Consider the following 13,644-nt stretch of genomic DNA (forward strand, 5'->3'; position numbering starts at 1 on the left):
TCTCAATCTTGAGTTACCTATTGACCTTTTTTAAAGTTAAAATTCTCACACTTCCCAGAAATCTGTCTCTAGCTATCTCCCAAACTTGAGTCCTTCATCCTTGTTTTTATTAGCCTAGCACGATTGTTCTCAACGAGGGTCAGTTTTGCCCTCCAGGGTACATCTGGCAATGTCTGGAAACATTTTTGGCTCTCATAACTGGGGTAGGGAGTCGCTACTGGTAGCTATTGGGTAGAAGCCAGGGATTCTGCTAAACGTCTTAATGTTTGTGGCACTCTCCCACAACAAAGAGTTATACAGCCCAAAATGTCAATAATATGGAAGTTGAGAAATCCTGTGTAGCAGAATGTGGTCTTTAAGGAAATTCCTGTGAGATTCTAGAAGTCAGTCATACAAGGCATGTGTGTACCTGCTCTTTATGAAAGGCAAGATTTCCTCATAGGTCATAGATTTTACTTCCCTCTCCTTAACATGATTGGATGAGAATGTATTTTCAGGAAGGAGCTACTGTGGGCCAAAGCTACATGCAATTGCTGTTTATCCTACTTAGCTGATCTTTATTCTGCTATAAAATACATTGCTTACATTTCATTGTCCTAGTCTTTAAAAAATTTTTTTAATGTTTATTTTTGAGAGAGATGGAGGGGCAGAAAGAGAGGAAGACACAGAATCCAAAGCAGGCCCCAGGCTCTGAGCTGTCAGCACAGAGCCCAACACGGGGCTCCAATCCACAAACCGTGAGATCATGACCTGAGCCGAAGTTGGGCCCTGAACTGACTGAGCTACCCAGGTGCCCCCATTGTCCCAGTCTAAAATTTGTCATAATTTCTTACTTACGTTATTGCAGTAATCTTTTCTTTCTTCTTTTCTTTCTTTCTTTTTCTTTTTTTCTTCCAAGAGAGCATGAGCAGGGGAGAGGGGCAGAGAGAGCGAGAATCCCAAAAGGCCCCATGTTTAGCACAGAGCCCAATGTGGGGCTTGATCCCATGACCCTGGGATCATGACCTGAGCTGAAATCGAGTCGGTTGCTGAACCAAATGAGCCACTAATGACCTTTTTCAAAATAGCAATTTTAATATGAGATAATTATAGGTTGACATGCTCCTATAAAATAATGCCAAAAGATCTCATACACCCTTTGCCCAGTTTCCCACAAATGTAACATCTTGCAAAAATTGTAATACAATATCACAACCAGGGTATTGACATTAATATGATTCACAAATCTTAGTTTTCCCCGAGTTTACTTGTACTGTGTGTGTGTGTGTGTGTGTGTGTGTGTGTGTGTGTGTGTGTGTGTTTAGTTCTGTGCAGTTATTCACATGGGGTAGGTTTGTATATTGACTACTGCAAGGTGCAAAACAGTCTATCACCAACAGATCTCTTCTGGTGTCTTTTTATAGCTATGCCCTCCCCTCCCACAATCCCATCCATAACCCCTGGCAACCACTAATTTGTTTTACACTTTCTCATTTCTTAATTTTGCCAGTTCCAGAATATTATATATAAATAGAATCATACCATATGCAACTTTATGGGATTGACCTTTTTTTTTTTTTTTTTTACCATGATTCCCTTGAGATTCAGTCAAGTTGTTGCCATAAATCTATAGTTTGTCCTTCTTTTTTTCCTTTTTTTAAAATTTTCCTGAGTAATATTTCCATGGTGTGGATATACCACAGTTACTTAACCTGTTGATGGATATATGTTCTTTCTAGTTTTGGGCTATTATGAACAAAGTAGCTGTAAACTGTAAAATTTTATACAAATTTTGTACAAATTTTTATATAAATACAAGTTTTCATTTCTCTGGGATAATGCCCAAGAGTTTACACTGGGTCATTTGGTATTTTCATATTTAGTGTTAGGAGAAACTGCCAGCCTATTTGCCAGAGTGGGTGTACCATTTTAGATTCCCACTAGCAGTGTGTGATGGATCCAGTTTTTCCACAGCTTCATTAGCATAGGTGGTACAGTAACTTACGTTTCTATGTCTCCTGTTTACCATTGCTTCACACTGTTGTTTTATGTTGCTTTCTGAGGAATAATACTGAAATAGAAATGCCTAATCTCTCTGCAAAATATGTTTTGTGGCCTCTGTGTAAAGTTCATATTTCTTAGGGACATACCTGAACCCCTTTGCAGTGTGGTCCTTACCTTCCTTTCTATCCACATTATTTGTGCCGGCACATTCCAGGTGTACTGAAATAGGTGTTAAATAGATGCAAAACAGTAGCTGTCTTAGAGTTATTGTGACAGTTAAGATTATACATGTAATATTACCAAGTACGTAGTGTATAGCAGTAAATAATTGGCAGTTTCTAGTGATTTCTGAGTTCTTATGCTGACATATGGTAGGCACCCAAATGTTCAGATGAGAAAGTAAGTGACCTACAGACCAGATTCTTTTCTACATTCCTGAAATATCCCTGAACTTCATCTCTTACTTTTTAAGTTCTGCCTTTTGAAGTCTGAATTTAAGCCTTGCATCCAATTATTTTGACACTTAGTCACATACTATTTTTTATGTGCTGTTAATTAAATGATAGGTAGTTAGATTTGTTTTCTTTATAATAACATATTTCTTGAGAGCATTAACCTTACTTGCAGCAATTTTTGTGTTTTGCACAATACCTAGCATGATGCTATGCACATGGTGCTCAGTTCTTATACACTATTGAAAGTACATCACCTTACATCCAAATGAATTCCTATAGAGTTGGCTGTTTAATTCTTCTTGTAATTTTATGATGTGTAATAATTATTCTGTGCAAATCCTGATTTTATAGCTTAGGTACATGCATATAGTGACTTTTATAAATAGATCTGCGGAATTAGGTATAATGAAACTTTGCATAAACTGGTAAGTACACCAACAAACAGTACTTTGTGTATTTATTAACAAATCTTATATGGTAAAAGCTTTCTCTGGTTCCTGTTTGTAATTTTGTGTGCTTCTGTCAGTGTTTACTGAGCATCTATTTATCATGTACTATCACTGTATTTTGTCAATACAGGTACCAAAAAAGGGAAAAATGGACAGTTTCTCCATAGTATTTTGGAAGTAATACCAACAGGGCTTCTTGTGCAATTGCTATGGAGAGTAAGGGAAAAGGGAAAAATCAAGATTGACTCCAAGATTTATGGTCTAAACCAGTGGATAGATTTACTGAGATAGTGAAGACTAGGGTGAAAGGTTTCAGACCAAAGGGAATCAAGATGTCTGTTTTGTGCTTTTTATGTTTTATGTTAAAATATCTAGGTCGAGATCCCAGTGAAATTATAAAGGTTACATGTATGAATCTGGTACTTAGAAGAAAAGTTGTCATTGTCAGGATGTAAGGAGATTTACAGCTAGGGATTAGATGAATTCACCTATGGGTACAGTATAGTCAGAGAAGAATGGGGAGCTCAGAACTGAGTTTGAGTAAACCAGGAAGAGTTGTTGGCAGGTGAAACTGAAAAAGGAATCCTTTGAGCCAACAGTAGTGAAATGGGAGCGAAGAGAGCAAGTGTTTAAAGAAGTAGTCAGGAAAGAATGTTACTTAGAGCTCAACAAGGATGAAGAGAATTGTTTCTTTTTAATTTGGTAGTGTGGAAGTATCTAATCTTAAGAAATTACATAGAATGGAAGAGAAAACAGAATGGAAGAGAAAACCGGATGGAAGAATGGGATGTGAAAAATAGTAGATGTAGATGGCATCTCCAAGAAGTTTTGCTGTAAAAGGGAGTAAGACAACTGAAACTAATACATAACACTGTGTGTTAATTAACTGAAATTAACATATCTTAAAAAGCCAAGAAAAAGAAAAGGAGCAAAATTGGGGTAATAGCTAGAAGTTAATGTGGAATCAAAAGGGTTTTCATGTTTGTTTTCAAAGATGACAGGTGGTAGAGGGTACCTGGGTGACTCAGTCAGTTAAGCCTTGACTCGTGATTTGTGCTCAGGTCATGAACTCACCTTTCATGGGTCCTGAGTTAGGCTCCGCCCTGAAGGTGCAGAGCCTATTTGAGGTTCTCTCTCTCCCTCTATCTCTGTCCCTTCCAGGTTCACTCGCTTGCACGCTCTCTCTCTCTCTCTCAAAAATAAATATTAAAAAATACATAATTAAAATAATAAAAATGACAGGTATTAGAGAGTATTTATATGTTCAGAAGAATGACCTGGGGAGGGACAAATGTTATAGAAGAGAAGGAGTAGAGAATTAGTGGTAACTCTTTGTATAGTTCAAAGAATTTAGCCTTGAAGACAACTCCAATGTTAACATTGCTCCTTTAAAAAAAAAAAAAAAGTCATTTTCCTGTCCTTTTATTTTCAACTCTTAGGAGATCCTTTGTTTCAATGGCATGTGTGTAATTGGGTTTAATTTTGTACCAAGTCTGAGAGTCTTTTATAGTTAATCTTACTCCATTTATATTTATTTTTGTAAGTTTCAGTTTGCTTTTTTTCTTGTTTCCTATTTTTATTCTACATTAGTAGGGAAAAAAAAGGTAAGAAAGAAAAATGAAGGAACTGTTAGTGTGCCACTTATTTTTGTCATTAAATATATATTGAACCTCTATTTTACTTATCTTTTTTACCTTTCCTAATAGTCTATCATAATATTTTGTCATGCATTAGCACAATTACATGATCTCTTATCTTTTCCCCTTATCTTTTAGAGTATGTTGAGGCTTTTGGTTCTGGCCTATTATCTAGTTATTTTTACATTTTGTAGCTTTAGCCACAGAACTGTAGGTAATGTTTTGTTATATAGCCACACCACTGTAACTTAGAACTAGTTCTGTGTGTTTAACTATATACAGTGTTCATTCTTTTTTCCATAACACAAATTCTTCACATATAAGTTCTTTATTATCAGTGCTATTCATCATGTGTTTTAAGATTTTTCAGGAGTTTGCTATAATTTAAATACTAATTATTACATATTTGAGAACTTTAAAAAAGGTTATTGTTGGTTGTTACGCAAATCTGATTTGGCATACTAGCTAGGTAAAGAATTCTTGACCATCTTTTTCCTGTTAACATTCCTATAGGTGAATCTTCTGACTTCTAGTTTTCCTGAGAACTTTAAAGCTAGCCTGATGTTTTCCCTGTACTGTTGGTTCTTGATTTCTTCTGTCTGGATGTTAAGATTCTTTGAAGCTTACTGAGTTGAATATGATATATCTGTAACTTGATGGTTCATTCCTATTTTTTTTATCATTGTTATTACATGATGAGATCATTTAATTTAATCTACATTGGTGTTCATTATTTCAGAAGAGATCTCAAATCCCTTTGTACTTTCTTTTTTACAGGCACTATACTAGATCTTTGGAGTATGTTCATGAACAGAGCAGATAAAAACCCCTGTCCTTGTTTGGAGCTGAAATTATAGCAGGGGGGCACCAAAAGATATAATAATAATATAATAAAAATACATGAGTAAAGTATGTAGTGTTGTGGGTAGAAACAGCAGTATAAGGGATTGGGAATACTGGGCAGGAACTAGAAGACAGGCATTAAAATTACAGTTTGTAATACAGTGTAGGTAGAGGTAGGCCTCATTGAGATGGTAAAGGGAACAGCCAGTATAAGAGTCCTAGGTCAGGAGCCTGCCTGATTTATTAAAACAAGTTAGCCATGTGGATGGAGGAAGGGAGTAAGTGATGAAAAAAGTAGAGGGAAATGAAGTCAGAATATAAGAGACCAAGTTCAAGGCATGCAGATTTGTATATGGCTTTATAGGCTGCTGTTTGTGTAGCCACTATCATTCTGGCTGCTTTGTTGAGAATGGTCTGAGAGGATGGTGATAGGACCGGGGGAATGGATTGAAGCAGTTGATATAATAATCTAGATGTGCGAAGTGATAGCTTTAAGAAATAGTTAGATTCTATATCTAATACATGTGCTTGACAGTTGGAAGGAGAGTATGAGAGAAAAAGAGGGATCAAGGCTAAGACCAAGATTTTTATAGCCTGAGCTACTGAAAGGTTGGAATTGTCAGTATCTGAGGGATAAGGCTGCATTTGGGGAACATTTTAAAGAAATCAGAAGTTTAGTTTTGTACATTTTTTTAATGTTTGTTTATTTTTGAGAGAGCATGCGCACATGGGAGAGGGGCAGAGAGAACAGGGTACAGAGGATCCAAAGCAGGCTCCATGCTGACAGCAGAACTCCAAATTGGAGCTCAAACTCACAAACCGTGAGATGGTCACCTGAGCCTAAGTCAGATGTTTAACTGACTGAGCCACCCTGGTGCTTCTAGATTTGCACATATGAAGAACGATATGTCTCTTAGAAATTCAAGTGAAGATGTCCAGTAGAATGTTTTAGATGAGTCCAGAGTTCAGGAGAAAGAGCTGAGCTGGAAGTATTTGGGTTATCAGCAATTGGATGACAGTATGAAGAGGGCTGGGACAGATGTTGAGAAAAAAAAAGATGGTCAGGGACTGAGGCCTGGGATATTCACAGCATTACAAGGCTGGCTGAAAGGGACCAGCAGAGGAGACAAATAAGGGGAGAGTGAGTGAGGTCATACAGGTGGTGTTCTGAAAGTCCAGTGAAGAGAGTGACTGCTGAAAGGTCAAAGAAGGTGAGAGTTGGGAACTAACTGTTACAAAACAAAACCTTGATAAGAACAGGTTTATGGAGTAATGAGGGTGATAGACTAATTTGAGTACATAAAAGAGGGAATGAAAGAGGAATTGGAGACCTCTAGTCTATATGACTTCTGCAGAGTTTGTCTGTAAGAGAAAATGGCATTATGGGGCAAATAGGAGAAGATGATTGAGACTTTTTAATGTGAAAGTAGAAGGGGCGCCTCGGTAGCTCCTTCATTTGGGCATCAACTTAGCTCAGGTCATTATGTCACAGTTCGTGTGTTCAAGCCTTGCATGGGGCTCTGTGCTGACAGCTCAGAGTCTGGAGCCTGTTTCGAATTCTGTGACTTTCTCTCTGTCTCCCCTGCTCTTTCTCTTTCTCTCAAAAATAAATAAACATTAAAAAATAAAATACAATGGAAGCAAGAGTAGTTTTTGGAGTGTGTCGTAGGAGTGATACAGTAGATGAGGGATCTCTGATGATGTTTTTCACTTTATTCTGATCTTTTCAATTGAATCTTCACTAAAGAGGTTTTCATTTCTTTAATGGGTTTTTTTCTTCAGTTTCTTTACATTTTGCTTCCTCTTGTCTCATTTTCTTGATGTGTTTTTTTGTTTGTTTGTTTTCCTCCCAAGAATCCCATCTTAAGACAGTAGAGAAGACCAGATATTCTTGTTTCCTGGGTTCATTCTTTGAAAGCCAAGTTAACTGCTTTTTGTTATTTTTTTTTTCTTTGGTTGGTTGTTTACAAATGAAGCAGTTGAGGCATTATGTTTTTTAAATGTTATTAATTACAGTAGTTATTTGACAGTGTTGCTTATTAGATGCCCTTCTTTGTTGTGTTGCTGATCTTCGTGAAGCGGGAACGCAGCTCCTGGAAGAAACTATTTATATACCGTTTCCTGGTCCTGTTTTCTTACACTAATGATAGTTTTTAGTATCTGCTGGACATTTAATTGATAACATTGTTTACATTATTTGTGAATGGGATATTTATTTTATTGCGGACATTCATTTGTAGCAGACATGACATGAGATTTGCCTAAGTGGCCAGAAAAAAAAGATGGTGGGCATTTGCATTTAAGCAGAAATGAGGATATGTGTGACTGTAGTATGAATTAAAAATTGGGTTATTGTAAATTAGATGTTTTCCTGCTGGCGTAATTATTTAATTGGGGCTGCCATTTCTGACAATGCTTCTTTAATAGCTGTGGAAATAAATTAGCAAATAACCATACTCCTCTTTTTTCTTGCATTTCAGAGAATCTTGATGGCATTTTTTATAGCAATTGTAATCATCTAACCTTAGTTTAACTTAAAACATTCGTTTTTGAATTGGTATAAATTTATCGCTATAGATCAGCAACTCTTAACCAAGGGGTATATATCGGAATTATGTAAAGTTTTTTAAAATTCACATGTTTTAAAAGAAATCCTTGAATTCTGATGATTAAGAACTATCTCTATTAGAAAAAAGGAATTGTATATATTTTTATTTATCATAAAAGCTAACACAGGAATGTCTAATCCAAAACTTTTTCTGCATAGAATTTTCTTTTATATCCATGTCAGTTAGTAGAAAAATTAGGAAAATCACAGAACTTTTTACCCTTTTTTTCTCCTAATGTATATGAATTAAAACTTGAGCTGTCAGGGCAGTTCTGTGTTAGTAAATTATCCCTTTAGAGTTTGCCAGAAATTCCATGTTATAAGACATTTAGCCTTTCATTACCTTAGAGTACTATCCCTGAATCTTGGTATAACTACAGAATTAAATAATTTGCCCTTGAAATTTTACAGACCTTGGGGGATGTTCCCTGAGCATAAGCCACAGAATCGATCTACCTTACTTTGCTTCCTGTCTTCACCCTCCCAATTTCAGTCAAGTATTCAGTGCTTACTAGATGAAGTTTACACTTCATTTTTTCCTCCTTTATTATGATTCCAAGGATAAGGGGTGGAATATTTTTAGAGTCATCTGAAAGTTTAGATTGATTCCTAAAGGGCAGTATTAAAAAGAGGATTTCTTAAGAATTGACTGGAACATTTAGGACCAACCAACTTACTTTTCTTACAACTGTGTTCTTTAAGTGGCCAAGATGTATTAAGATCTTTGTATCACTTCATTCCTGTTGCTCCTACCATAGGCTAGACATTGCTATTTTCATTAATTTACCTAAGTATAATCTTTTTCATTGTTGTATTAACTCTTTAAAGAAAATACATTCATCTTTGCCTCAGTTTTCAGTTTTCTAATCAAATTTTGCCGCTGATAGTTTGCAGGCTAGAAAGAGGACTCTGCCACTCTCCTATCTCATTTTTGAAATTACAGTGTCTTCATTTCCACTTCCTTGCATAATGTTCTGCTTTGGTGGTGGTGGGAGTGGAAGGATTATTTAAGGAGTAAGGATCTACACTACCGGTGGGTTTAGGTCTTGACCCAGATCAAACACTCCAGTGCTTTCTTGGCAATATCCTAGATACCTAGTTATATTGTATATGATTTGTACACACCAGGTTTGTATATAATCCCTATCACCATTGAGATATAGTACATGTGGATTTAGAAATTGGGTTTCATGAGCTCTGGAAGTTTGCTAGGTGGAACAGCCTAAAATTGAAATGAAGAAAGGACTTAGTTAATTAAGATAGCCAGAGACTTGGAAGAATACATTGGGGGATCCATCCAAAGGAGAGACTCCTCCAGGAGGAATGGGAAATTAAGATGAGGAGTATTGCTTTAGGGATAGAAAGCTCTCCTACATCTGCCATTCTCCCCTTTTCTGATAAGAAATGTTATGTTTTTATCCTATTTGTAAGTCAGTAGTGATACGTATGACAAATTTGAATAGATCTATGATTTATAACAGAAAATGAAAGTTTGTAGGTAAACTAAAAAGGGAACAAGGGCTGTCAATAGAAGTGCTCTAACATCTTTGGATTTCTGAAAATTTACTTATCTTCATATATTTTAGAGATTCTCAATGGGGGATGCATAATAGAATTATCTTTGGAGATGCCTGTGGTATCCTACTCCAGAAAAACTGACTCAGAATCTCCTCAGCAATTCTAAACCTCCATAGGTTTTTCAGATGTTCACTTCTTGGTTAAGAACCCATTTTCTCCCAGTGCTATATTGAAGTTAAACTCTAAAAATCAGTATTTCATTTTGTTTTTTACTATTGTGAAAATGTTTTATCAGTTACTTAAGAAAACTATTTTAACGTTTAAGATATAGTCAGTACATGGGAAGAAAATGGCAAAATGAGAAAAGACAAATGATGGGACTAAAAGTCATGAAGTTACATAGCTTCATTGTATAATCAATAATTAAAGTTATATTATGTTTTTATAAATATACCTATATGCGAAAAACTCACTTGGACCTGCCCTAAAGACCAAATAGAGTTAGTAAACCACACCTAAACTGAATTGAACATTGCTCACTTTGAGCTTTTCCTTTGAGTTGGTATTGAAAAATGACCTTTTCTAATTTCCCTACCTATCCAGTTTCCTATTATTTTCTAGAGGGAACATTTTTTTCTAGTCATATTTCCTCTGTTCACTTTTTGTCTCTTTCTGTTGCTCAGGTTGATGCTTCTGGCAGAATTTAACTGAGTCCCATATTGATGGTCATTTAAGTTAGATGTGGCTTTTAAATAAATCTTTTGATACAAAATGTGTATTTACATTGCTTAATACTCATGCTATTTTGAAGGAAATTAATTTTAATAGTTTTAACTTGAATATGTTTTCTTATAGCAGAAAAAGAAAACTAAGAACTTCAATCCACCAACACGTAGAAATTGGGAGAGTAATTACTTTGGGATGCCCCTCCAGGATCTGGTGACAGCTGAGAAGCCCATACCACTATTTGTTGAAAAATGTGTGGAATTTATTGAAGATACAGGTAGGATAGAAGTATCATTGCAGAGATTTAATTTAAAATTTCACTTTTGCTATACCAACAGTTTGTCAAATGTTCATGATTCATAAAAGCTAAGTTTTGAAACAGATGTGTAGTTCTCATTAGGATTGATTGTGTTGAGTGTTCACTCTAGACATAACTATCTGATATTTGCAGAAAACTTTGTTCTTAGCCATTAATGCTTTTGTTGGACTTCTCTAATAAATGGGTAAGTTGAATGCTAAAATGTTAAACTTCTCTTATCTGGAATTTAGAATAAGTTGATGATTAAATTATGCTACTATTTAATCATAGTTAACGATTTAAACAGATAATTTGAAAGTTTTGAATATTTTTTAAGTCTAGTGCTATTTTTATTACTCATTTTACATATGAATATTTGTTTTAAATTTCATAGCGATATTTATAAACGTATGAAAGACTGCTGATTTGAGATGTTACCATTTATTTGTTAGCAGCACTAGCTCTGTGTGGTTTATATGCTGTATTTTTAAATATTTTTTGAGAGAGAGAGAGAGAATGGGAGTGGGGAGGGTCAGGGAGAGAGGGGGACAGAAGATCTGAACCGGGTTCTGCGCTGACCCCAGCAAGCCAGATGCAGGGCTTGAACTCAGGAGGGACTGTAGAGATCAAGACCTGAGCTGAAGTCAGGTGTGTGCAGATATCCTTGCTATTTTATTTTTTTGTTTTTAATTTTTTTTATATCCTCACTATTTTATTTTATTTATTTATTTATTTATTTAAAAAAAATTTTTTTTTTCAACGTTTATTTATTTTTGGGACAGAGAGAGACAGAGCATGAATGGGGGAGGGGCAGAGAGAGAGGGAGACACAGAATCGGAAACAGGCTCCAGGCTCTGAGCCATCAGCCCAGAGCCCGACGCGGGGCTCGAACTCACGGACCGCGAGATCATGACCTGGCTGAAGTTGGACGCTTAACCGACTGCGCCACCCAGGCGCCCCTATCCTCACTATTTTAAAAACAAGCCTGTGTTACGTTTACTTTGCCCAATGTAAACTATTAGCTGAGGGTTGGAGTAGTCTAAAGTTGAGGAATAAAGGTAGAATATTATCATGTTTATTTGCATTTAAAGTGAACATGAGTTAATCATGAAACCTCAGTAATTGACTGGAGTATAAAATTGGATGGTTTGAAAACATGAACTAATCCCATCTTAGCTTTATTTGTTCTTAATGATCTTCTTTGATAAATAAGCATTGTTTAAAGACAAAACTAGGATGTCTGACCTATCTAAAATGTCAGGCTCATTTTTACTTCAGTGTATATTTTAGCCTTTTAAGTCTGATTATTAGCTAAGTTCTATACTAATTGGGTTGTCTGGTGAGAAATGCTGACTTCCTGTTGTAAAAAAGAAGTGGAATATGGGGCATTAACTGTTATCCACCAGTGTTAGAGTTGAAATAGCCTGTAATCTTCTCCCTTCTTTTAATAAGTGTTAATTTATAGAGCATACATTTGGATATACTCTTAATCATTTGTATTTTCCTTCAACAAAGTGTAGTTTTAGCCATATTTCTTATCTATATTTGTATCCATCTTTAGTATAATAGAAATGTAAAGGTTCTTAGAATATTAGCTTTCTGCTCTGAACTTAAAGAATTCTTATTTGCTCTAATAATATAGTTAGGCTTTATGGAAATAACTGAGAAATTAGGAAATATTTTTCTTTAGTAATTAGAAAATAATAAAGTAATAGTCTTTTGTACATTTATTTTTATAATTAAAAATTCTCATTTCTTGAATATCTTCATGGTAATTGAGTGATTTGGTTTGAGGAAAATGAACGAGTTCCAAGTGTAAGATAAAATGAAACTCTATCCCATATTTTAGCCTAATTTGAATTATTTCATTTAACTGACAGATAATTTATATATTTAAGTGCTTTGTTAGAAGTATACTGAGGTGGGGCTCCTCGGTGGCTCACTCGGTTGAGCATATGACTCTTGGTTTCGACTCAGGTCACGATCTCACGGGTTTGTGAGCTCAAGCCCCACATAGGGCTCTGCCGCTGACAGTGTGGAGCCTGCATAGGATTCTCTCTTTTTCTTTTTTTTTTTTTTTTTTTTTTTAATTTTTTTTTTTTTTTCAACGTTTATTTATTTTTGGGACAGAGAGAGACAGAGCATGAACCGGGGAGGGGCAGAGAGAGAGGGAGACACAGAATCGGAAACAGGCTCCAGGCTCTGAGCCATCAGCCCAGAGCCCGACGCGGGGCTCGAACTCGCGGATCGCGAGATCGTGACCTGGCTGAAGTCGGACGCTTAACCGACTGCGCCACCCAGGCGCCCCTGATTCTCTCTTTTTCTCTCCCTCTCTCCCTCTCTTTCTCTCTCCCCCTCTCCCTCTCCCCCCCTCTCCCTCTCCCTCCCCCCTTCCCTCTCTCCCTCTCTCCTTCTGTCTCTCCCCCACTTGCACACTGCTCTTTCTCTCCCTAAATCAGTAAACAAACATTAAAAAAATAAAAAGAAGTATACTGAGGTACTGTAAGATCACAAGAATAGTTATATAGAAGTTTCAAGTCCACTTCTTTTGTGTTGTTGGTGGTGGTAGTTCTAATTGATTTTACTGATTAATGCTGATCAGTTTTAGAAATTCTCAGTTGTTTGAATTCAATATCAAATTCTCAATATGCACTGTGGCACAACCATCTTCTGTTGAAGGTTCAACTTAATGTAAATATATATCAGATACTTACTGTTTAAAAGTTGAACTTGATTGTAGATCTTTAGGCATAGTAATATAAATGAGCAGTACTTTATTGTTATAATTAAGTCTTGTTTAAAGAACTAAACTTTTTAAACAATCTTGAAGAAGCTATTACAGTAGTTTTAAAATTCAACTTTATTGATATAATTTACGTACAGTAAAATTCATCAATTTTAATAGAATGGTGAGTTTTGATAACTGTAGTCATTTAAGCACCACCACAAGCAAGATACAGAGCATTCTCATCACCCCAAAAATCATCCAGTGTATTATCATTAAGTATGGTGTTAGCTGTTGGGTTTTTCATACATGCTCTTTATCAGGTTCAGAAGTTCCCTTTTCTTATGTCCAAAATCAATGTTGATTTTGTTGTGATTTTTCTTCATTTGTTGAGGTGATCAT

General features: G+C 35.8%; 1 protein-coding gene across 5 annotated transcripts in view; it reads left to right on the plus strand.

Moving 5' to 3' along the window:
• ARHGAP5 (Rho GTPase activating protein 5) overlaps positions 1-13,644 on the plus strand; it is an 82,622-nt gene that overhangs the window by 31,222 nt on the left and 37,756 nt on the right. For 3 of the 5 annotated variants that reach the window (XM_043554353.1, XM_043554352.1, XM_043554355.1), the window contains exon 3: positions 10,349-10,496. In XM_043554353.1, coding sequence (XP_043410288.1) covers positions 10,349-10,496 — 148 coding nt within the window. Of the gene's footprint in view, positions 1-10,348; positions 10,497-12,311; positions 12,335-13,644 lie in introns of those variants that run through there. The other 2 variants (XM_043554356.1, XM_043554354.1) reach the window with 2 other exon arrangements.

The sequence above is a fragment of the Prionailurus bengalensis genome, chromosome B3, assembly GCF_016509475.1.
Source record: "Prionailurus bengalensis isolate Pbe53 chromosome B3, Fcat_Pben_1.1_paternal_pri, whole genome shotgun sequence".
Taxonomy (NCBI): domain Eukaryota; kingdom Metazoa; phylum Chordata; class Mammalia; order Carnivora; family Felidae; genus Prionailurus; species Prionailurus bengalensis.